Consider the following 26,773-nt stretch of genomic DNA (forward strand, 5'->3'; position numbering starts at 1 on the left):
GTGTACCGTCAAATCAGATCTGACTGGTACAGGAGGAGATTGTCCCTCCTTCCCCGGCAGAGCATCTGGTGGATTCGAACCGTGCGCCTCTGGGATCATCATCCATCTTAACGGAAATGTTTCAGGTGGCACCATGAATGAATCTTATTATCATTGCTTTATGTAGCCCATGGAGTAAGGGGCAGTAAATGCTTATGCAGGAGGGTCTTTTGAGTTCCTGTACCCAGTTCTTGTTGTTATTGTAAGGTGCCATGGAGTCAACCACAAGCCATAGTGACCCTATGAACAATAAATCTGAAACTTGCCATATCTGTACCATCTTCATAATCTGCATCAAGTTTACGTTCACTGTGTAGACAGTGTCAAACCATCTCATTGAGGGTCTTCCTCTCTTTTACTGATCTTTCCCAGCATGATGGTTCTCTCCAAGGCCTGGTTATTCCTGAAAATACTCCCAAAGTTTAAGTGTGGTGAAGTTTCACCGTTTGTGCCTCCGAGGAGCATTCTGTTTGCACTTCTTCCAAGACAGATTTGTCTTTTCTTTTTTTATTTTCATCTGGTATATTTTTTGTTCTATGGTATATTCAACACTCTTCTCCAACACCACAATTCAAAGGTATCTATTCATCTTCAGTCTTCCTTATTTATTGTCCAACTCTCAGATGCATAGAAAGCAAATGAAAATACCAGGCTTAGGTCAGGTGCACCTTAGTCTTTAAACTGATATCTTTGCTCTTTAAAACTTTGGAGAGGTCTCTGACAGCAGATTTTCCAAATGTAATACATGTTGCTGTAGCCAGAGAGGACATTTAACAGTACTGTAGGAAAAATACAAAGGAGATCTAATGGCATAGTGGTTAAGAGCTTGACAGAGTTCAAACCCACCAGCTTCTTCGAGGAAGAAAGTTATGGCAATCTCCTTCTATAAAGATTAGAGCCTTGGAAACTCGACAGTTCTATTTTGTCCCATTTTGTGTTGTTTAAGGACTCAAAAGCAATGGGTTCGGTGGTGTGTATGTGTGTATTTAGAGAAACTCCTGAGTTACTCCTTAATCAGGGAATCTGTTTTCATCTTAAATCCCAATACAGAAGGGATTCTTCCTGACCAAAAATTTGGACAAACTTAATCTTCTTTGCTGCTTGGCAGAACATAAAAGAGCATAGCACAGCTCATAAGTAAAAGAATTAAGGTATGGGGCAGCCTCACCTATGGGGCAGGATTAAAAGATAAACATTAAATGGGTGAATGGGTATAGCATGTGACTTAAATATTAATAAAGCTTTTTATGTGTATAATTTTTTTTCCATGTAAAGTAGTTGGTAAACCAAAATCATTTGGATGAGGGACTTGAATGGAAGCCAATTTCCTAAGCAATAGAATGGAAAAAATTGGAGATTATATTTGGGTTTTTTTTTTAATAGACGATACTTCTTTTCTTTTTTTTATTAATTTTAATGAAGATTTACAGAGACTTTGGATTTCCATTCATTCATTGTTGCACTTTTCTCCCTGCCCACCCCTCCCCCCCAGTACTCTCTTCTCTTTGAAAAGTAAAAGAAAAGTTCCCCCATTGTTTTACAATCCCTCCCCACAGCTCCACTCCACTATGCAGCCTTTGTTCTGGACTCCTGTCAAAACAATAATACCTAATCACATATCCCTTTTAAACAGTTTTCTCCCTCATCTGTTTCAATGCAGTATAACACTCCCCACCCCCACCCCCATGTCAGTTTACAACAGTGGCACTATGCAGTATTTATCCCTTTGTGACAGGGTCACCCATTTTGAATAATATTGCATGAGTTCCTTGTTTTTCAATGCAGAATAGTATTCCACTGTGTGAATATACCACAGCTTCTCTATCCATTTGTTTGCTCATGGCCACTTAGGTTGTTTCCAACTTCTTGCTATCATGAACAAAGCCTCAATAAACATGGATGTGCATATATGGACATTATATTTGCTCTTGCACCTGACTAAATTTTACTAAGAACCTTCTGTAATGGCAACAAGCTCAGGACCTGGAACAAAGCAACAACACCCCTTTAGAGAGAGGCTTTTTGTTGTTCTGTGCCATCAAGTCGGATATGATTCATAGCCGATCCTCCAGCAGGTTTTCAGAGGTAGTAAATTGCATGGGAGATTGTCCAATCTTCTCCCATGAAGCAGCTGGTGGATTTGAACCACATGCCTTTAGTATTGCAGTGCAGCTTCTTACCACTAGACCAGGGTGAGGGGAAATGGTATGGTTTGTAAAAGGCTCAAAAGAACTGGAGAGAAGAGAAATTTAGAGGAGTATAATACAGAGGGTAATTTCAAGTTGGAATTTACCAAAAAGTATTTCATGAAACTCACAGGTTCTATAAGAAGTTAATAGATACAACACAAAAAACAGTTTCACAGTTAAGAAAAATTGATAAACACTAGGTTTAAAAAGGTTGAACAAGCACATGCAGAAATGCTCAAAATCCCTAGCCCTAAGAGAGATGCAAATTAAAACAACTATGAGATATCATCTCACCCCAGTCAAAACAGCAAAATTTAACAGAACATCAAGCAACAAATGCTGGCGAGGTTGTGGAGAAACTGGAACCCTGATTCACTGTTGGTGGGAGTGTAAAATGGTGCAACCCCTGTGGAAAGCAGTATGGCGCTTTCTCAAAAAGTTGCAAATAGAGATACCATTTGACCCAGCAATTCCACTACTGGGAATATACCCTGAAGAGACCATAGCTGACATCCAAGCAGATATATGCACACCCATGTTTACTGCAGCTTTGTTCACAATAGTAAGGAGTTGGAAACAACCTAAGTGCCCATCAACAAATGAATGGTTAGAGAAGCTGTGGTATATTCGCACAATGGAATACTATGCTGCATTAAAAAACAAGGAACTCATGCAATATTATTCAAAATGGTTGACTCTGGAGAACATTATGCTGAGTGAAATATCCCGGTCACAAAAGAACAAATATTACATGATGCCACTGTTGTAGAATGGGACTGTCCTTGGGGTTGGGGAGAGACTGAGTAAGATGGGTTCAATAATGTATACTGCACTGAAACAGAGGAGGGAGAAAACTGTTTAAAAGAGATATATGACTAGGTACTTCTGTCATCACAGGAGTCTAGAGCGAGGGCTACATGGTGGAGGGGACCTGGGGGAGGGTTTGTAAAACAATGAAAGAATCCTTTCTTTTACTTTTCCATAATTTTTGACTCATGTACTTATAAGTTGTTAGTCAAATTTGTGTCTTCTAGGTTGCAATACCCCCATGATACATCTTCAAGGATATGAACATGTACAGCCAAGCACAATCAATAAGAGTGCATCTAAATTCCAAAATCAATCTCCATAATAGTCTATGTGTTTCCTACTGCCAAAGGGGCCCTTTAGAGTAGTGAGAGAAGATCTTCACCCTGAAACCCACAGCGTCCCTTTTCAGCAGGAAGTAGCTAAGAGAATACGCCATCCCCTTTTCCTTATGAATCAGGGTGAAGTCTCTCTCAGGGAGGAGTGATAGGGAATGGCAAAGGACACACCGACAAAGGAGATTAATCAGAACTGACTTTGACAAGCACTGAGGCAATTGGACAATTAAAACAGACATTCAGATGGCGGGGAAGAAGAACAAACTGGGGAGGAGGGTGGAGAGAATGGTGTGGCAATGAAGGAGTGAAAGCCCAGAATCCCTGTGAATGTTCATTGAAACTAATAAAATTTAATAATAATTTAAAAAAAAAGGTTGAAGCAGTCTCTTCACTGCAGGACTTCTTAGTCCTTTAAAATACTAGTGAACATTACAACAGCATAGAATACATAGTTTTTTCCAAAGAAATTTGTCTATAGAACATTCCTCCACCTTTTCACCTTCCATAAAGTACCAAAAGGTACAGCTATTTCTAAGAATATAGAAAATGCTAATCTAAGCCATACTTGTGTAAGGACTTGACCAATTTATTTATAAATATAAAACTGTAAACTAATGTGGGAACTCCTTATAAATAATTTATAGCTAATATATAACAAGGGAGCACTGGTGGCCTAGTGGTAAGAAGCTGTGCTGCAAACCCAAAAGCACATGGTTCAAATCCATATGCTGCTCCTCTGGAGAAGAATGGGCAATCTCCCCCTGTGCAATTAACTGCCTCTGAAAACCCATTGGAGGAGGATGAACTATGGGTCAATTCCAACTTGATGGTACACAACTACAACAACAACATATAACTAACATATAATAACACATATATGGCCTTATCCCAGTTAGAGTTTAGTTGGTGCAAAGAATGTTAGTTAAAGTATCTTTTCTTCAGGTATTGCTCTAGAGAGATAGGTGGAGTAAAAACTCTGGTCATAGTAGCAAAGAATCTAGTGACTGTGATTATGATGGGCAAGAAAAATGGGCAAAACTAGGAGCTACAGTAGCTAGGCTGGTTTCTGCTTGACTATGGCCTCTTGTCATACTTCTCAGGGGTAGAATGGCCATTAGTACACTCTTACTTTTGCATATACTCATATATCCTCACAGAAATGTGAAACTGATCATCAAGAATCATAGTTATCTCGGTTCGAATTCATCAGATGCTCCTCTGGAGAAGGAGGGGCAAGTTTCTATGCTAGTTGGATCTGACTCAATGGTACATATAACAAGAAAAGAAAAAGAATCATAGTCATCTGATCCTCAATTTGACATCTTTTACTAACACACGCAGATATATATACTTGAACTTGCTTCCTACAAATCAAGCCTAGGGAGAAACTATTGTAGGCCCCAGGGTCCAATCTTGCCCCATAACCAGACCCTCCTGACCTTCTTCCTAGCTGATTTCCTCATTCCAGAGCCACTGGTTGCAGTCCAGGATCTACTTGGTTATCTTACACTGAGGTTGTTAGGTCATGTGCCAATTCCCCAACTTCAGACAGAGCCAGATCCAGGGCTTGTTCCATCTCTGCCTCCTTCCTTCCTTCCTTCCTTCCTTCCTTCCTTCCTTCCTTCCTTCCTTCCTTCCTTCTTCCTTCCTTCCTTCCTTCCTTCCTTCCTTCCTTCCTTCCTTCCTTCCTCCCCCCCTCCCTCCCTTCCTCCCTCCCTTCCTTCTGCCCAGACTGTCAGAACCCAGAGTTTCCATAGGAAACAATGACTTGAGAGCCTGCTGTGCCACACCTCCAGCTTCCTTCAACGGTATCTCTGAGAATGTGCAGTTCTTCTGAACCTCCATCCCTACACTAGTTCTCCCAGGGTCTGCTGGGAAACATGCAGCAGCAGGACCCAAGGAGCAAGTTTCCTATGCCTCCTTTCCAGACCCATCTCCATCTGCCCTGACAAGGAGGAAAGAGGGCGTCCAAGGCTAATCAGATTAAAGTGAAGAAGTCTCTATTTTCCATTTCTGTCCACTCGGGGCTCTGGACAGTTGTGAGCTTCAAGGAGTTGGAAGCTGGGAATGACTCAGCGTGAACCCAGCTACCACAAAGCACATGCTTGTGGAGACCACACCTGAGACCCCTAAGAAATCAAGACACTGCTGAGAAATCTTTCTCCAGAAGGCTTCCTTGGCATGTCCTGAATGGAAAACAGCAGCCTGGCACTGCTGCTATGTCAAGTACAACTTTTCAGGCTGGTCTCAGAGAAGGGAGTTGCATGTCTTTTTTTTCACCTGATCCACCCAAGTGATGCAGCAATATACATATCTCTTAAGAGAGATCAGTGAAAGAAACCAGCTCAATGATTCAGTCAGAAGTAAAATCATAGGTTTAATTAGAATGACAGTAAAAGGCCACACCAGAAACTTGCAACACAAAACACTCTCTTGGTCAACAAAGAATTTTATTTTTCCTTCATTAAAATGCTGCTGGGGGTGGAAGACGGAAGGAGAACCACACAAGACCTAAAAGCTACTGTGGCTCTTTGCTGCTACTGATTTTCTTGGTTTTATCAAAACCAAGGCCTAAGGAGGAAAGTGGGAGAAGATGGACAGGTTTTTGAGAAGTCTTTCTGAGGTGAGGCCAGTACCACTGTACCCTTTGGCCTTCCAGGATTCCTGGGGCCCAAATCTTTCCACATAAACAGGCCCTGAGGCTAAGAGCAACACATGTCCCCAAATTTCCTGGGGTAGTACTGATGATCCCAACTTCCATCTAAGTATCCATGCCAGAAACTAATGAGGTATCCTTGACTCCCTCTTCTCCATTCTTCCTCCAAACAGACCTATTCCCACCTAGCCCACTTTATTAGTGTCTGTATTTTGTCTCCTCCTTGCTCTCCTTCTGCTTCAGTGGAGGCTTTTATCCTCTCTTGTCTGGATTACTATAAACACTTCCAGTCTCACCTGGTGTTTTTTTTAACTCCTCCCACCAGAGAGGAGGATATTTCTCAATTCAAATCTGATCATGCTGTTTAATTACAACCCTTCACTCATTGCAAATACATCCTTTTGTTTTTTCTTCCATGCTCTTTACCTGGAGCCCTTGTTCTCACTCCACCTTGCTGGTTTACCAATCTGTTGATCTTCTAAGAGCCAGTTCAGTCCTGCAAGCTCTGGTTCTTCCTTTTCCTATGGTGCTCGTGGCCCTGTAAGGCTTCAATCTGCTCTGGATCCTAGCAGCAAGATTCTCAAGTTACTGAGCCCAGCAGAGAGAAATTTCATACTTACTGCTGGTTGAATGAGATGAATAATGAGAGGCTGGAGGTTTAACAAACCTAATCTCCAGTTTGCAATACAAAAAGGTAGAAAAGGGTGTGCCTCTTCCCAGAAGCATGAAAAATATTTCTTGGTCATGAACCACACAGATTCATTAGGAGAATCACTTTTAAATTGAAAAATCACCTGACTACCAGGAGGTAACTTAAGATGACCAGACCATAGAACACATTTTGGCCAGTCTTCCATAGTGGTTACATGCTGTCTTCAGACTGTTCTCCAAGCCATTTTAGGAACTGATGTGGCTCACTAACTGAAATAATTTCCTGACTATCCCCATCCCTAAGTGTCAGGAGGTAGGAAGAGCCCAAAACTCTTTTCTAAGCTCATGAACCTTGGCAATTCCTCACCTTCTCCCAAGGAAAGTATAATTCTTTCTTGGGAACACCCTTCATAAATTTCCACTCTTTCCTAAAATGTACCTAAAAACCTTCCTGTAGCCTGTGAGTTGACTGTCCTTCTCTCCACCTAATGGAGAGCGCTCACTTGTCTCCTTAAATACCTGGAACTAAGTAGATAAACAGCAAATACTCATCAACTAACCAAATAAGCTAACAGATAAACCGAGTTTCAGTGAGCCCAGACCAGTATTTTTCTCAAGCATCCTGCCTGCTGCCATATGCCATTCTTTATGTTTCTTTGGTCTCTGAGAGCACAAGAGGCATGGTTTTGCCTGACACAATTAAGTGCTTAAAAGCTCCATTTGTTTTTCTTGTAACAAATCACTTCCTTTCCAACTGCAGCTGAGAGAGAAGACATAGACGGTACAGCTTCACGGACCAACTCAGCAGATAGGCAATACAAATAATTTAATAGCCCAAACTCAACCAAACTGTGCAACAGAGAGTCTTGGGCAGCTGAGAGCTTCTGTAGATCATGAGGCGTGGACCTATCCCGGCAGCTTCTTTGGAAGAAACACTCAGGATTGTCTGGGAGATTGTAACAGCAGGGAATCAGTCTCCAATGGGAGATCTCATTTCTTTCTTAAGGAGACAGGGAGAGACCCTGGGGAGCTCTCGGGGTGGGGGGGATGGGCGTAGTCTCAGGCCTGGTTCAGCTGTTGAGATGCAGCTAGGCCAATTAAGTCTTTGGTGTAATGGGAAAAGGAGGGAAGGAACTCTCTTCAAGCAAACTCCCACCCCAGACAGGAGACTCCCTGCAGCTGTGGCAGGCAGCAGCAACAACAGGGCAGGAATCTCTTCCTTTTCCTCCCACTATTGAGAATTAATGCTTAAATTAGCACCTTGGAAACACCCAGATCTGCTGGCTTTGCCTTTTCTCTCAACTCCTACCACTCCTCTCAGACCTCCTTTTTAAGCTTGAGTTTTTCTTTCAAGTAAATAATAATAATAATAATAATTTTTAAAAATTAATCATTCTTTCTCCCCTAGAACTCATATTCCCAAGAAAGGAATGGCTTACGGACTTTCCCACCAGCATGTGCAGAAAGAGGGCTAATTGATGATAGTGCCCTGTGACAGGACTCTTCATCCTTCCATACCACTTAGTCCAGAAAGATACAACAATAGTGACATCAGCATTTCTTTGTTTCCCTTAAGGCTTAAGAAGGTTGCTCCTACTCTGACTACAGGGGAACTCACAATAAGCAAGAAAACAAAATTTTCCCTCAACTCTGAACTACATTCCCATCTGTGTGGCTAACCATTTTATCCTCAATACCTAGGACAGAGCGTGTAACACCCATAGTGCTCAACAAATACTGGGCTAATCAATTTGCGGAGTCAATGGCATCAGGTTCTTATGATAACCCTTATTAGTTTTTAATTGTGGTTTGAGTGAAAGTTTACAAACTAAATTTTCATTCAACCATTTATACATGTTTGTTTTATAACACTGACTACAATACCCAAAGCACATTGTTCAAAATCACCAGCAGCTCCGCAAGAGAAGGATGGGTAATATCCTCCTGTGTGATTTACTGATGTGATGGCAAACAACTATACAGTGTAACTACACTTTTCCTACTTCTCCTTATACTTCTCCTTTCCATTAATCCTTTTATTCTACCACTTCCTGCCTTCTGGGCTCTATCATTGGGCAAATGCTGCTTTTCTCCCACCTTATATGATTGGTTATGCTAAAGAACAATTACCTTCTTGGTGCTAATGGTCACTTTATAGGCCTGTCTATTGTTGGGAAGGGTGTAGGCCAGGGATGTGTCCTGTTTCCATACCTTTTCAACCTGTATGCAGAGCAGATTATCCAGGAGGCTGGGCTCTATGAGGAGAATTGTGGCATCAGGATTGGTGGAAGATCTATTAACAATCTGCATTATGCAGACGACACAACCCTGCTTGCTGAAACTGAGGAGGACCTCATGCACTTGCTGCAGAGGGTCAAGGACTGCAGCCTTCAGTATGGACTGAGGCTCAATGTCAAGAAGACAAAGATTCTCACCACTGGACCAATTGGTAGCATCAGGATGGAAGGCGAAGAGACTGAGATTGTTCACAGCTTCAGTTTGCTCAGCTCCATGGTCAACACTCTTGGCACCAGCAGTCAGGAAATAAAAAAGCGTATTGCAATGGGAAAGTCTGCTGTTAGGGACCTCTCTAAAGTACTCGAGAGCAACGGTGTCTCTCTGGAGACTAAGGTGCACCTGATACAGGCCATGGTCTTTGCAATCACTTGTTATGCATCAGAGAGTTGGACAATAACTAGGGAGGACAGAAGGAGAATTGATGCCTTTGAGCTGTGGTGTTGGAGAAGAGTATTGAATGTACCATGGACTGCCAAGAAAACAGATTCATCCTGGAGAGGATTAAACCAAGCAACTCCTTGGAGGCAAGGATTCTGGGACTTCGTCTGACATACTTTGGGCATGTTGCAAGGAGGGACAGGTCCTTGGAGAGGGACATCATGCTTGGGAGGGTGGAGGGACAGCACAAGAGGGGAAGACCCTCTATGAGATGGCTTGATTCAGTGACTGGGGTAATCGGGATGGGTGTGTCAGAGGCAGTGCAATTGGCACAGGATAGAGCAGGGTTTAGGGCTGTTGTACATAGGGTCACTATGAGTCGCAAACGACTCGATGGCACATAACAACAACAACAATTGTTTGGCTGAAAGTTGAATCATGGGAATGAGTTTTGTTCCAGTTTCAAAAGATAACTAAGGGCAATAGTCTCAGTGGTTCAACAGGTCTCTGTTAGACCAGTAAGCATGGATTTTTTTTCTGCTTTCGAGCTTTGTTCCACATTTCCCCCACTCTTATCCACCCATGCTAACCTTTAGCAGAAAAACTGGGAATCTATTATTTAAACTTTAAAGAGGTAGTCTGTGTTCATTTCATGAAGAGAAAAATTGAGAACAGGGGGGAAAAAGTTGAGACTTTCTAGAGGTATCAGTAAATAATAGCAAAAAAAAGAAATTAGTCACAGCTTAACCTGAGCTCTCCAGTTTTTATATTCAAATATTACCAAACAGCCACTCTGTCTCTTTCTTCTGCCTTTAACTCTGTGACACAATAACATGATTCCTTAAATGAACTCCAAAATGAAGAGTATTATGAGGAGGAGACGTCAGGTTAGGCTCCTGGTGAAATGTCACAGGAGAACCTGCTCATCTTAATAATACACGGAGCATTTAAGGAGTCGTCCCGGAATGCCTCTAGACTTCTAGACAGAGTCCTGGTGGCACAGTGGTCAGAGAATCCAGTTGCTAACCAAAAGGTCAGCAATTTGAACCTATGAGCCACTCTGAGGGAGAAAATTGAGGCAGTCAGCTTTATTACCTTGGAAACCCTATGGGCAGTTCTAGTCTGTCCTGCAGAGTTGCTATGGGTCAGAATTGACTCAATGGCAGTTATTTTGGTTTCTAGACATCAGCATGGAGCCAGGATTCAAGGGGCAGAGATCTCCAAGGCAATATTTTCAGTCTCCAAATGTGGGATTACTATATTGCTACTTCCATATGATTCTTACTCAACCTCAACAAAATTCTTGCAGAAAAAAGTTCCTTTAACTTTCAAAAAACAAGTTTTAGAGCAGCAGAACAAATTTCCTAGTAAATGCCTTGTCCACAAGCACCTCTTTTATACCAGGGCCACACAGTCCAGAAGCACAGACTTAAGGAGTGTTCTGGGACTCCTATCTTGCCATATCAACATTTAGGACTTCAGGCAACAACAGAGGCATGCTCACAAAACCGAGGGCCCTGTGAACCCATTCCTTCCCCCCTTTCCCTGGACAGCTGTTGCCTCCCACCTCAGATGGAAGACTCATTGCTTCTTCTCCTGACTCACTTGATCCTCCTCCTTCATCCACCCTCCCTTATAGTTATTGATTAGATGCTCAGAACTGGAAGAACAATCTAGCTCTAGAGAGTAGGTTGAATGGAAAGAATGTGTACAGAAAGGAAATTCTTTTAGCCTAGCTCAAGTCCTTCTACAAGTTCATAGGGCCAACTTCCCTCCAGGATTCTCTGGGTGCTCAAATAATCCAATGATGGTATCGGGCTAGGAATATTGTACGGTTCTGTGTAGAAACTACTGTGTTTTGGCTTCTAGAACTGTGTGAATAATCACAGAAATGAGGACGGAAGCTATTTATCTCCTATTTAGTGTTCATTAGTGATTTTCCCCACCATCCCCCACAAAGGTGTGATGTATAGTGTAGGCCATGGGTGCTTGCCAAGACCCATCCTGGCTGCTATAATGGACAGGTTACTAGCCCAGGAAGCCACAAAGCACATCTGTCAGTCATAGGCCTCCAGACCCAGTAGAACCTGTTCCTCACCACCTTTCCTAAGCAGGAGGGAGGAGGATGCAGGGAGCCCCAGAGCTTCAGGATTTGGAGAGCGCTGCTGGCTCCAGAAGAGCTCAGAGAATTGGGTATCAGCATTTTTCAGGTTCCTGGCCCGCTCCACCCTCCCTCTAACTTCTCTCGGGCATCTACGGGGTGAAAATAAATGGAAAAGAGAACAGAGCCTGCTGTTCCCTTCTTTCTCGGTCTCTACACTAGCTGGGGCTAGGCCTCCACTCTCCCGCGCCGGCGCTGCGAGGACATGACAATCAGCTAGGTCCCCCTCCCCCACGGTGGTGGCCAAGGGGCACGGTGTCCCCCAGGCCTGGCCTCAGTGAGTCCGCGTCGTCCCCCCATCCCCTCTGCGCTGGCACCGATGACATCATTCCTCCCTGACGCCGGAACAGCGGACAGCAGCCGGCCCGCGCCCGGCAAAGCACGTAGGCCAGGAGGCTGGGGGCTCTGGGAATCGGTGGGCACAGGCGGTTCCAGCGCGGCTCCGCCCCTTCCCCGGTGGTCTCGGGGCGTTCACATCCTCGTCCTTGTTTCTCCATCACGCCGCCGCACCGGCTCTGGGACCCCGGCCCAGACTGGCTGTGCTCTCTCCTCTGGAGAGGAAGTGACTGCCCTGACCTCGGCCGGGTGTTTCCATCTACATCCAGCGAACCGGCGGGCAGGCCTCACGTCCTCTACACGACTATTCCCAGGTCCCTTAGCTGGACGGCGCCCCGTCCCCTCCCCGCCGGGAACATCACAGATTTTTAAGGTTAAACGCCTACCCACCACCACCTCCCCATCATAGCCTCCTGGGCCTGATGCTGGCCTTGTCCCATCACAGTTTCTTGGCCATCCCCCGCTTAGGGCTTTCATGAAGGGGGCGCACCATTGTGCCCGCTCTGGTCCATCCGACGGCGCTGGCGCTCCCGGAGGCTCCCTCGGCCTGCCTCCGCCAACGGTGCCCATCGCCTTGACAGCTCTCATCCTGTGCATTCTCCCACGGTCTTCTGGGCCTGCAAGTTCCCCACCCCCTCACTCCGCCAGCCCCCAACCTCAGCGATGCGTTTTCACAGCTCTCTCTGCCCCATTGGTGGCTCCCCCTCCGCACGGCCCCCACGGCCTGATTCTCTCCTTGCCCTCCGCGGCGCCCCCTCCCGGCCCTGTCCTGCCCGCCGCCCGCCCCCTCACCAGCGGCTGCATCTCCGAGTGCGCGGTGGGCACCTGGAACCGGTCGATCTCCTCCATCATGGTGCCGGCGGTGATGCAGACCAGGGGCCGGGCGCGGCCGGGGACGCCGACTTGACCGCGCGGGGCGGCGGCCCCAGGAGCCCGGCGGGTGGTGCAGACTAGGCCGCCCGCGAGGAGTCGGGCGAACAGGCGGCCCGGCGGATAGGGAGGACTCAAGGATGAGAGATTCGCGGGCGGGCTGAGGACGGCGTGGCTCGGAAGGGTTGCCTAGCGCTGTAGCGGCTGTGGCTAGGCCGAGCCGCAGGTCTTGCCTCGCCTCCTCCTCCGCCGCCGCCTCCTGTCAGCAGCTCAGCCACTGCGGTGACTCGGCAACTCCACTTCCGGGTCCGGGACACCGCCCGAGCTGTACATTATTCATGAGGAGGCGGTACCGGGGCACCCCAGTCCCGCCCACATGCAGGGGTTCCGAGTGCTCACCCTTATTCTTGAGTGGGCGGAGCTTAATGGAGCGTGAGGATCTCTGCGCTCCCAGCCCCGCCTACTCGCCCGGCCTGGAGCGGGTGCCCCAGGCGCCTGCGCCTTGACGGCCGGGTCGGTTGCTGGGTAACCGCGTCAGGGAGGAGACGATTCTTTCCTACGAGGGCGCGGGGACCGACAGTTGTCCCCAAAGAACCCTTGCGACTGGGAATTAAAGCGAAAGTCCGGATTTCCTGTGCATGGTCGAGGAGACTGACAAACTTCTTGTGCTCAGGCGAGGGGGCGTTTTATAGGAGCGTCAAGTGTTGAGGTACTTACTGCTTCTACGAAGATGGCACCTAAACAGCTTCGTAGGCAGGTAACGTACCTCGAACAACCTCCAGATACTCTCTCACCTTCACCTCAGTGACCACTCCTGTTGATCTTTGACTTCTATTCCCAGTTGACACCTACTCGCTACCCTGTGTCTCCTGGCCAGTGCTCCCCCTGGCCTCTGACCCTGACTTCCTCCCCCACTCCTGTCCCTCGATTTTCCACCTCTTTCTTCTGTGGGCTTCCTCCACCACCACATTCCCTCTCTCCACTCACCCCTGACCTATCCTGATCACCTTATCCACCTCCTCCCCTTCCACCTATGTATTTCTCATCATTATTGTCCCAAAGGAATCCTTTGTCCACCCCTTTGATCTGCACCGGGCTAGATGGGGACACTATCCCTTTGGGAATCCAGAGAAAGAGAACCAACCGTACAGGTGAAAAGAACGCATTAGGTTCAAGAGTTTGGTTTACGTTTTCTGTGCTGGAAAACGTGTGAGAAGAGAGAGGTCAGGTAAACAGAGCAACTTCTTTCCCATCTCTGGCCTCTCACGTCGCATACTGCACGTCCCCAAACACTGGCCCCTGACTTTCTGGACACAGGTCCACTCTTGTGACTCAGGCAGCCACATAAGACGTTGTGTCCTTGTTGCTGCCTGGTCAAGTGGTCATCCCTTCAACATTCTCACCCACCTAGCGGAGTTTTCTGAAAGTGAGTCAGACCCAATCTCTTGAGCAGCCATGCCCTCCGTGGGAAGCCATTCAATCCATCTGTAATTGCCTTTTCCAAATGCTTTGATGCATTACCACTCTGGGACTAATAAGCAGTTTCTGGCTCTGTGAAACAAGACTTGTATTTATATATTCTGAATTTACCTCACCCGGGTCTAGATATTTAAGATATGGAGAGCAACTCTGGATTTGTTCTGTTTGTAACTTTACATATTTTGGTCTGACCTCCCTCCCGCATGTTAGCCTTTTGCTCCTGGATTCTTTTACTTCACCTCCTGCAGCAGTTGGACCTTCCACAGATCTTAGCTGTCGTGGGGAGACTGTTATTCCTGTATAGTTCTGCCCTAGTTTTATGCCAGATTGAGTTGTGTTTTCAGGCTCATGTGCTGTGTTTAGGCCCTCTAACTCAATTTACATGCTGCTTTTGAAAAATCAACATTTTTGAGGTCTAGTTTACAGATGGACCGTTTTACATGTTGACAGATTTTTACAACTTTAAACAGTGATGTAGCCACTACCACATTCAAGATATGGGGCACTTAGATTACCTCAGAAAGCTCTCTGTTGCTTCCTTCCAGACAGCTCCCTCAATTTACAGGCCTTAGCTCCAGGTTACTACTGATCTGCTTCCTGTTGCAGCAGACTTTTCTAGAACTTTTGGGTTTAAGCAATCTAGATGATCTTACCCGGCTCCCCAGCCATAGTGGAAACATTAAATGTTATTGTTATGTGCTTTGGAGTGGAAACCAACTCATAGCTGACCCTTCAGAGGATTTTCAGAGATTGTAAATTGCACAAATGGAGATTGCCCATCTTTCTCCTGCAGAGCGGTTGGTGGATTTGAACTGTCTGCTTTTCGTTTGACAGTGCAACTCCTCACTACTAGGCCACAGTTGTTAAATGTCAAGTTGAGCACGACTCATAGCAACCCTATGAACAAAAGATCTGAACCCTGTTCTATAACTATCATCGTTTCTCTGCTAGAACACTAGAGCTCCCTAAATAAGTATTGGAAAAAGCATTAAAGACTAATTGCCAAAGAGCAGAAAAGTGACAGCTAATGGGAAGAAGAGGAACCTGGGACAGTTGGGTCTGCTCTGTGTCATTAAAAGGTTATTTTATAGCACAGTGTCAGTACTATAATGTGGAATGGAGCAAAAGCTGGATTATTCTAGATTTTATGTATTATGTTCTTGATTCAGCAAAGCCCTCTTTGGGACAGTGCTAAATTGAGTGAGGGATAACTTAAAGATATTTGAGAATTTGTCCCTGTCTTCTGGGAGCTCAGTCCAAAGAAGGAGGCAGAATGCATAGGCACACAGAGATAAAGTTAGGGTCCCTGAGGCTGAGAGGGACAGAGGCATGTAGACTTGAGCAACAGAAAGGCTTCAGGGAAGGGAGCTCTGGTGGCCTAGTGGCAAGAAGCTGTGCTGCAATTCCAGAGGCACACGGTTTGAATCCACCAGATGCTCTGTTGGAGAAAGAGGGGCAATCTGTTCCTGTACCAGTCAGATCTGATTTGACGGTACACATACAAAAAATAATATAAAAATTAAAAAAAGAAAGGCTTCAGGGAGGAGACAAATGGGACTTAGATGACTACAATGGAGAAAAATGTCAAGGCTGGATTTGTTAGACAATAGAGAGAATTTATGCTTCAGTGTTTGATGTTAGATCTTTTCAGTGGCTCTATGTTACTCTTAGACTAAAGGCCTCACAGTTCAACTTGTTTGACCAAGACCTTTCATGGTCAAGCTTTTGCAACTCACCCTACTTCAATCTCTCCATTGCTTGTGAATTATTTACAACCCTAGCACACTTAATTGTCCTTGCTTCCTAGAAAGTGACACACTCTGTCCTCCAGTACTTTGTAACTATCTTCCTGGTATAGTCTTTTCTGGTATATTCTGTTACCTACTCTATTCCTATCCTCATGTCTCATTTATTTGCTCTTTGTACACTGAGTTAACTTGGCCTTCATATTCTCCTACAAGGAATCAAGTGCCCTTTTTGGAGTAAAAATAGAATAATATCCCTTCTAGACTCCAAATTTTGGGATGGCAAGGATCATATCTGCCTCACTTATTGTTGAGTCTTCTGTACCTATCAGTACCTGCAATGTATTAAATTCTTAGAAAATTAATTTAATATGAACCCTTAGCTGTTCTTTGAAAGTTTTGATCTGAGTGTGTTTGAAAGATAGAAAAGATAGAGCCTGGGGCCAGCAGATTAATGACAGAGACATGTAAATGTTCAAACATGTTCTCTGCATTCATATTTGTATCTACTTTGACAGTAAGGCTAGGAATGATTCATATTTGAAAGAACATACCCCTTCCTTAAGAGCTGTATGTTGGAAATTAATAGGTCAAAAATACTGATGACACAAAATACCTATTCCCATTAAAAAGTTTTATTTATTGAGCACCTCTATGTGTCTGGTACTGTTCAAGGTATTGATAATAAAGCAATAGCAACAGAAACACCTGCTTTCATGGAACTTAACTTTTCATTGGTAGTAATTTATCAGTCAACAAATATGGATTATCAGACAGTTTTAGGTATCAAGGACAAAAATAAAGCAAGGAAGGAAACTGGGGAAGTGGAAAGAGAAAAACACTACTACTGGTGGTCACACACAGATCTGATATTTGAGCAGAAATCTGAAGGAAACAAAAGGGGTGACTATGTGACTCTTGAAGGTAAAAGGATTCCAGATATAGGACATAGCAAGTGCGATATTCCTGAGGTGGAAGCCTGTTTATATATGTTCTGAATCAGAGGAGAGAGGGAGAGTAGCAAGAAATGGAACCAAAGTGATGCATTTCTTTACTTATTTGTTAATCAAATCTAACCAAATAACTCATTAACATGAAGTCAATATAACAACCCTGTTTTTATATGTGTTGCGATATAGCAACTGCATAGAGCTGCCCTGTAGTATTTCCTAGGTTGTAAATCTTTATGGAAACAGACTGCCATATCATTATCTCATGGAGCAGCTGATGTGTTTGAACCACTAACTCATTGTGCCACTAAGGCTCCTGGTTAATTAGATAATCCATTTAATAATCCAAATGAAATTGATCATGGTGGAGCATCATTAATCATAATATGTCATTAAAATGCATGAATGTCAGGCAACATAAACCATGGTCTGCTCAAAACATCACTGGTAATACCCCAATAACAAAATGTCTTTTCTTAAAATTGTGAGAATTCCAACTTGCTGTGTATGTACATGCAGGAACGCTTTGCATCATTGCCAAACATTGCCTGGCAGCCAGACTTCTTAGTAGAGAACTGAATTGGAGTCTTCTGTGAATGCCAGTTAAAAGCTAATTTTAGTTTATGACTAATAAATTTTAGTACCCCTTTATAACTCAGTTGGTTACCATAAAAAAAAAATCAAAGTCTGGAATTTTGCATCATTCTCCTATAAGAGCCAAAAAAAAAGTTTGCAACTTTGGATTCTTTTATGATCTCCGAAGGGGCCTCTCTTGAGAAGTATTGCTCTAAATAGGGGATGACTTGGATGGGGGTGAGTGGGTAGCATTGGCTCCAGAGTCTGAAGAAAGTATTGAATGATTCAGAAATTTTGAATCCTGTGACTATGCTTGGGATCTGTTAAGAAGAAGGAGGGGATGGGGGGGCGGGGTGAGTGACAGGAAAAGATGAGCAATGTCTAGGGGAATTTGATATATTTCTTTATGTCCAAAGTAAGATAGTCTCACTTTTGTGACCCTTCCCCATCGTCCTTATACCTTCTCTTCCTTAAGTTCTAGATAAGACCCTTTCTTTACTCCTTCACCACCAAAATATATCCTGAATCAAGCTATTTTTCTTTCTGTTCACTGCCACTTCCCTACCTCAATAATTTCTCAGAGTGCTACAATTGGTCTTCATCTCATCTGTTAATACCCTTTCTACTCCCTTTTCTATGTTGTGTTGTTGTTAAGTGCCGTCGAGTCGCAGGCGACTCATAACGATCCTATGAAGGAGAGTCCTCCAAGCTTGGGTGCCTTTCATCCTCTCTCTAGGTTCATAGGGTTTCCAGAGGCAAGCTATTATGGAAGTGGATACCACTCCTCCTTCCAAGCTTGTTTTAATCGGGGAGCTCCACCCCACTTTCCCCTTTTCTATACTATATTGAAAATAATGATCTTCTAAAACTTAACCAGTTTTATTATGTCATCCTATACTGAGAGACCTTCAGTGACTTCTCATTGTTCTTAGGTCATGGACTATACTTTTAGAGAACCTTTAAGGGCCTGTCTGGACTAAGGCCTGCCTGAATCTCTAATCCTTAACTCACATCATTCTTTCTTCATTACTTTTGTGCTTCAGTTCTATTTGCTGTCTCTTCTTTCTGGAACATTTTCACACCCTTTCCCCACACATGTACACACTCCTAAGGTTTAACCCAACATCAATCTTCAGAACGCATCCCAATGCTCCCTGTCCATTCTTTTGGATAGGGTACGTTTCTTCCATCATATAGTCTCAATGCTCCATGTTCATTTCTTCCATAGCATGTGTCACAGTTTGTAGATAATCTCTTATTGACTGTTGATTCTTTCTCATTAGGTATGAACTCCTTGAGAGCAAGGCCTGGGGATTTAGACACATACCCCACCCCTTAGTTCTTAACCCAGTGGCTATGACATCAGAAGTTCTCAATTAATGATTGTAAGATGAATGATGGGATGTAGTAGGGGGTGGAGCATAGACTGCTGTGGAATTCTGTGGTAAAGATCCTAACACCGACTATGGGGAAATAGGTAAGACTTTATTTTTTTCTTTTACTATTTGAGTGAAAATTTACAAATCATATTGAGTATTCATCCAACCATTCTTACATATTTTCTTTTATAACATTAATTATAAAACCTATGATGGCTGATAATCCCCTTTTTGTTGTTGGATATTGCCTTTGTCTTCACTAATCTTAGTGTCTATTATTTACTTACTTCTTTTTACTACATCTCTCTTGTTTTCCATCTTTTGCAACCATCCAAGAAGATTTCTATTTGCATGTAAACCTTTCTTTAGATTTTTATAATAGTGGTCTTATACAATATTTGTCCTTTTGTGATTGACTTATTTCACTCAGAATGATGTCATCTAGATTCACCCAGGTTGTGCAGTGTTTCTAGAATCTTTGTTGTTTTTTTGGTGTAGCATAGTACTTAATTTTGTGGATTATATCATAGTTTTTTTAACCATTCAAAACACTTGGATTTTTTCCATTTCTTTATTGTTGTAAAGAGTGCTGCAATAAACATGGGTGTGCACATATTAGTTAGTATCACAGCTCTTATTTCTTTAGGATATATACCTAGTAGTAGGATTGGTGGGTCTTATGGTATTCCCATTTTCAACACTTTGAGACCTCAGAAAAGCAAAGCACTACTGAAGAAGGAAAATACAGTAGGGTATCTTACACTTTCTGATATAAAAACTTACTACACAGCCATAAAATCAAATAATAAAAATCAACATGATAGTGGTACAGTGACAGATACATAGACCAATAGAATAGAAATAAGAACCCAAAAGTGAGCCTCTATGAGGCTTATAGATATGATTAACTATGGATAATCTTTGACAAAAAAATAAACCATTAAGCGACGGGAAAGACAGCCTCTTTAACAAAAATGGTGCTGGTAAAATTAGATATCTAGTTGTAGAAAATTGAAACAAAATTCATACTTCACACCATATATGAAGACTAACTAAAGATGGGTCAAGGATGGGTAAAGTGTAAAACCTAAAACGCTAAATATATTTTTTTTAAAAAAGGGCTTCTGAGTGCACACATGTGGAGTTGACATCAAGAGATTTTGAAAGCATAATTTTTTTGTTTCCTAGGCAGCTGGTGATTGCTGATAAAAAGAATAGATAAATATCATCAAAGAGAATACTGGGACAAACTTAGGAGCCCTAATATATGGCATAAATAGACTATAAAATATAACTGTTGTTGTTGTTATGTACCATTGAGTCAAAACTGACCCATAGCTGACCTTCCACCAGGTTTTCAAAGGCAGTTTAATCACATGGGAAAAGATTGCCTATCCTTCTCCCTTGGAGCACTCTTGCATTTGAACCCATATGCCTTTGTTATTGCAGCACAGTTCCATACCACTAGGCTGCTAGTGTTGCCTGACAAATATAACTGAAAGTGCACAATTAACAGAGGATCAATTAGACAATTGGTACCTTCTAAAAATTAACTCCCTATTAGTACAACACTTGTCTGTCAGTTTTCTGTACTGAAGTAATTTGTGAGTAGCTATGATGCTGAAAGCTATGACAGTGAAACAGTGTGTCAAATGCCAGAAAGGTCACCCCCATGGCAGACAAATTTCAGCAAAGCTCCCAGATTAAGACAGACTAGGAAGCAGGACTGGCCATCTACTTCTGAGATAAGCAGGCCTCTGAAAACCCTATGAACAATTGAGGAACACCGATAGTTATAGTATTAAAGGTAAAACAGACTGGAAGTCAAACAAAATGAGAAACAGCTGCAAACATCCTTTAGTAATTGGAATGTGCAATATGTGAAGTATGATTGTAGGAACTGGAAGTTGTGGAAAATTAAATGGAAAGCATGAACATTGACATTATAGGCATTATCAAGATGAGATGGACTGCCATGGGCCATTTTTAAAAATATTTTATTTATTTTTCATTTCAATGAACATCTACAGAGATTTTGGAATTCCATTCATTCATTGTTGCACCCTTCTCCCTGCCCACTCCACCTCACCCCCCTCCTTTTGCTCCTCTCCCTGAAAAGCAAAAGAAAAACTCCCTCATTGGTACACAATCCTCCCCGCACCTCCCCCAATCCCACCCCCAACCCCAAATATAATCCACTCTGCAACCCTCATTGCGTACTCCTACGATAAACATAATGCCCTAAAATATAATACTTTTAAACTATTCTCTCCCCCATAGATTTCAATGCCATAAATATATTTCATCCAGTTTTTTTCAGCCTTACCCCCACCCCGATGCCAGCCCCATTCTACAACAGTGGCACCATATAGCATTTGTCCCTTTGTGACTGAGATACCTCACTCAGCATAATGTCCTCCAGGGTCACCCATTTTGAATAATATTGAATGAGTTCCTTGTTTTCCAATGCAGCATAGTATTCCATTGTGCGAATATACCACAGCTTCTCTACCCATTCGTTTATTGATGGGCATTTAGGTTGTTTCCAACTCCTTGCTATTGTAAATAAAGCCGTGATAAACATGGGTATGCATATATCTACTTGGATGTAATTTATGGTCTCTTTAGGGTATATTCCCAGTAGTGGAATTGCTGGGTCAAATGGTATCTCTATTTGCAACTTTTTGAGAAAGCGCCACATCGCTTTCCACAGTGGTTGCACCATTTTACACTTCCACCAACAGTGAATAAGGGTTCCAGTCTCTCCACAACCTCGCTAGCAATTGTTGCTTGCTGTTCTGTTAAATTTTGCTAGTCTTACTGGAGTGAGATGATATCTCATGGTTGCCTTGATTTGCATCTCTCTCAGAAATAGAGATTTTGAACATTTCTTCATGTGCTTGTTGGCCATCTGAATGTCTTCCTTGGTGAAGTATCTGTTCATGTCCTGTGCCCATTTTTCAAACACTTTTTCCCAGTCTGTGGCTTCCCTTTTTACCCTGTTAGAGAAGTTTCTGGATGCGCATAGGGATTTGATTCCTAGAAGGTGCCATTGGCCATTTTTAATCAGGCAGTCATCACATGGTATGATATGCTGGGAATGAAAAACAAAGAATGGTGTTGTATTCATAGTTAAAAAACCCCCAATTTCAAGTTTTAGCCTGAAGTACAATGTTTTGAGTGATAGGCTATTATCCATACTCATACAAGAAAGACCTATTAATAGACTATTATTCAAATATATGCACCAACAGCTAAAACTAAAGAGGAGGAAATTTTTACCAAATTTAACAGTCCAGAATTGACCAAGCATGGCCAAGGTGCATTAGTGATAATTGATGACTAGAAGGCAAAAGTTGGAAACAAAGGAGTAGTAGTTGGAAAGCATGGACTTGGTAACAGATATGAAGCTGGAAGTAGAATGATAAAATTTTGTACATTCAATGACTTATTCATTGCCATGATTTATGATTTGCAATTATTCAATGATTTACTTATTTTTAAAAAAAGAAAAATAATGGCTTTACACATGGACCTCCCCTGATGGGCTGCAGAGGAATCAGACTGACTATACTGTGGAAGGAATAATTGGAGAAACTAAAAATCAGCAGTCAAAACCAGGCCAGATGCTGACTATGAAACAGATCATCAATTGCTCATGTGCAGGTTCAAATTGAAACTGAAGAAAATTAAAACACATCCATAAGAACTAAAATGTGATCTTGAGTCTGTCCCACCTGAGTTTAAAATTTATCATAAGAATAGGTTTGAAGTATTAGCATTGAAACAGATGAAGGAGAGAACTGTTTAAAAGGGATATATGATTGGGTATTATTGTCATGACAGGAGTCCAGAATGAAGGCTGCATAGTGGAGTGGACTTGGAGGGAGGGGTTGCATAACAATGAAAGAGTTTTACTTTTCAAGAAGAGTGAATTGGGGGAGGGGGTGGTCAGGGATAAAAGTGCAACAATGAATGAATGGAAACCCTAAGTCTCTGTAAACACTCATTAAAATTAATAAAAAAGATCAAGAGGGGGTAAAAATTTCAGGATACCTTAAAAAAGAAAAAAATAAAAAAGAATAGGTTTGAAGTATTAAACACCAATGATCAAAGACCAGATGAGTTGTGAGATAATATCACCCATGAAGAGAGCAAAAAGTCCTTACAGAAAAAGGAGAAAGAAAAACTCAAAGTGGTTCTCGAGAGGCTAAAACAAAAGGAAGGAATGCTGAAGTAAAAAAGCTAAACAGATGATTTTCAAAGGATAGCTCAAGAAGATAAAGTATTATAAGAGAATGTGTAGAGAGCTGGACTTGGAGAATAAAAAGAGAAGAACTGACTCAGCATAACTCATGCTGATAGAACTGAAAAACAAATTCAAATCTCAAGTTCTGATACTGAGAGAGTCTATGGGCAAAATCTTGAACAATCCAGAAAGCATTAAAAGAGAATGAAGGGAAACTGGTGGCAGGTCAGCAAGCTGCGGGAGCCTGCTCAACCATGGGTAGGGGTCATCGCTGCCTCTCCTAGCCCTGCCAGCAGTGGCAGCGCAGGAACATTCCATAGCCCCAGCCCTCCTCGGGCTTTGCATTCAACTCTGGGACTCGAGATCAAAACTCGCTTGGTGGAGCAGACATTCCTCCCACTGGTTTCTCAGATCCCCACACTTATTAATCATAAAGATAACACCAAAAAGTCTTCTAAAACTCTGCAAGCAAACTGGGTTTGCTCACCTCTGATGCAGACTGTGAAATTGAGAAATGAGATGATCAGGAGAATGAGACTGTTCAATAGAGGCAGAACATGTTCCGTATAGCTTATTCCCTATATTTATTCACTAGAAGAGAAGGGCCACTGAAAACATCCCAGGATTTACTTCATCAGCTAGAGGCTTTTGCCACACTGTGCAAGCTGAAAGACAATGACAAGCTTATACTTCTGGAAATAAACAAGCTAATTCCTCTATGCCACTAGCTGCAAACAATAACTAAGACACCATTGCTGAATAAAGTGTTTCTAAAGATTGAGACATGTATTACAAAGGCAAGATCCATGATGACCATCTTGATCCAGCTTCTCTCATTGTGCTATAAAATAAAGAAAACGGAAAGCAGATGGGTCTCAGTTATTAATAAATACTCCATGGATGGCAGAAGTTGAGCTTTTGGGAATATATGTCTGGAACATTATACAATTCTGTATTTTTAGAAAGCAAATGCCACTTTATTTTAAGAATTTCAACAACTATTAAAAAAGAGAGAGAGAGAATGGAGGGAATACACAGAGCTATTATATCAAAAAGAATTGGTTGACACTAATATTCCAGGAAGTACTATCTGGTCTGATCAAGAGCGAAAGATAATGAAGGAAGAACTTGAAGCTGTGTTGAAGGCATTGGCAAAAAGATAAAGCCTTAGGAATGAATGAGATACCAGTTGACATTTTTCAACTAACAGATGCAGCCCTGGATGTGCTCAAGTCTAAGCAAGGAAATTTGGAGGACAGCTGCCTAGCTAACTGACTGGAACAGATCTTTTTTTTTTCTCCATCTGCAAGAAAGGTGATCAGACAGAATATAGAAATTACTAAGCAATTAATATCACATACAAGCAACATCTTACTGAAAACATAAAATGGCTAGAATAGTACATTGACAGAAAACTACCAGAAAGTCAAGCTGCATTTAGAAGGGACTATAGCCCCAGGGATATCATTGCTGATATAAGATGGATATTTATTGCAAGTGGACAATACCATAAGAATGTCTATTTGTGCTTTATTGACTATGCAGACATTTGTCTGTACGGATCATAACACAATATGGCTAACATTAAGAACAGAAATCCTAAATAAAAGAACAGAAATTATGAAATGCTTAATTGTGCTCAAGCAAAACCTGTATCTAGACCAAGATGCTGCTGTGTGAACAAAAGCAAGGTAACACTGGTTTAAAATTAAGGGAGGTGTGCATCAGAATAGTATCCTCTCTCCATAACTATTCAATATATATGCTGAGCAAATTTTTTTAAAAGCTGGAGTCTATAAAGAAAGTGGCATCAGGATTGGAGAAGACTTTATCAATAATCTGCATTATGCAGATGTCACAACCTTGCTTGCTGAAAGTGAAAGAAAGAGAGTAAAGAGGACTAGAAGCACTTGCTGTGGAAGATCAAAGACTGTAGCCTTCAGTAGGATTATATCTCAAGGTCAAGAAAACAAAAATTCTCGCCTCTGGACTGATAGGCAACATCATGATAAATGGAGAAAAGATTGAAATTGTCAGGAAATCAAGAGACACATTGAGCTGGGAAAGTCTGCAGTCAAGGACCTCTCCAAATTACTGAGAAGCAGTGATGTCAATTTGAAGACTAAGGTGTGTCTAATCCATGCCATAGTCTTTTCATCTACTTACTATGCATCTGAAAGCTGGACAATGAATAAGAATGACAGAAGAAGAATTGATAGCCTTTAAATTGTGGTGGTGTATAGGAATACTGACTATCCCATTGACTTCCAAAAGAACAAACAGATATGTCTTGGAGATAGTACAGCCAGAGTGTTCCTTCAAGGCAAAGATGACAAAGCTTTGGCTCACATACTTTGAGCGTGTTGCAAGGAGAGGCTACTCTTTGGACAGGGACATGATATCATGCTTGGAAAGATGGAGAGTCAATGAAAGGGAGGAAGACCCTCAACCAGATAGATTAACACAGTAACTGTAGCACATAACAATCAAATAACAACCACAACAATATGCATAAAAAATTTCTCCAAAAGAGTAAAAAGAGAACACACATACTGAGGGAAAATATTCAGCAACTTTATAACTATTTGATAAGAGACTAAGCTCTAAAATTTATAGAAAACTCTAAATTCTCAAGGGAAAAAACCAAACAACTCAATTACAAGATGGGCAGAGGAAATTAAAAGACATTTTACCAAAAATGACATTCATATGGCCAACAATCACATGAAGACATGCTTAAGATCACTGGCTACTGAAAAACTCAAACTTGTTGATATTGATTCAGAATACCAGTGTTTCAAATGTGGACAGAAGAATCAGAATTGAAAGCAGAAACAAAGAGTCACCAAGAGAGGTAAGAAAATTACAATTAAGAATATTGTCTCAGAAACCAAAGGAAACAGTGTTTATAATGAATATTTGTGGTAAACCATGTTACATGTGTTGTTGTTGTTAAGTGCCATCAAGCATAGACGACTTATAGTGACCCTATGAACGAAAGACCTGGGCACTTAAAAACTTTCATCATTTTTCCAAGTTCAAGCTATTCAAGTTCTTCAAGCTATTTTCGAAAATGGATGCTACTCCTGCTTCCAAGCTTGTTTTAGTCGGGGAGCTCTCCCAAACACTGTCCACCATGGATAAACCATTATCACATTTGACACATCAGTGTCACAGTGTTCAGCATCACAGCAAACATGAGTTACCTCTGTACAGCAAATGGACAGATGAGTGCTATACCACTTAGAAGAATGTTTGACCAAAGGGAGCTCTGGTGGCCTACTGCCAAGAAGCTGAAGGAGGTACAATCTCCTCCTGTACCAGTCAGATCCAATTTGACTGTACACACACACATACAAAATAGTAAAAAAAAATTTAAAAATAAGAATGTCTGACCAAAGACAGTTAAAACCAGATACAGATAGTTATTGTATATTGTCTATTTAGCACCAATCCAAAGCTGACCCTCCAGTGGGTTTTCAGAGGCAATCAGTCACACTGGGAGAGATTGCCCATCTTTCTCCTGTGAAGAAGCTGGTGGATTTGAACTGTGTATTAGTTGTGCAATTAGCAGTGTAATTCTTTACTACTCTGTTGTTCATGGGGTCACTGTGAGTCATAAGCAACTCAACAATAGTTAACAAGAAGCCACCAGAGTTCCCTGAGATATGT

At 42.3% G+C, this 26,773-nt stretch overlaps 1 protein-coding gene across 5 annotated transcripts in view; it reads right to left on the bottom strand.

The window, feature by feature from the left end:
• The window catches only part of FAM219A (family with sequence similarity 219, member A), a 67,453-nt gene extending 54,441 nt beyond the window's left edge, over positions 1 to 13,012 (bottom strand). For 3 of the 5 annotated variants that reach the window (XM_006898514.1, XM_006898513.1, XM_006898511.1), the window contains exon 1: positions 12,646 to 12,705. In XM_006898514.1, coding sequence (XP_006898576.1) covers positions 12,646 to 12,705 — 60 coding nt within the window. Of the gene's footprint in view, positions 1 to 12,645 lie in introns of all 5 variants that reach the window. The other 2 variants (XM_006898512.1, XM_006898510.1) reach the window with 2 other exon arrangements.
• Between the last annotated feature and the right edge of the window lie 13,761 nt (positions 13,013 to 26,773).

The sequence above is a fragment of the Elephantulus edwardii genome, unplaced genomic scaffold, assembly GCF_000299155.1.
Source record: "Elephantulus edwardii isolate Elephantulus edwardi_28Jun2011 unplaced genomic scaffold, EleEdw1.0 scaffold00232, whole genome shotgun sequence".
Classification (NCBI taxonomy): domain Eukaryota; kingdom Metazoa; phylum Chordata; class Mammalia; order Macroscelidea; family Macroscelididae; genus Elephantulus; species Elephantulus edwardii.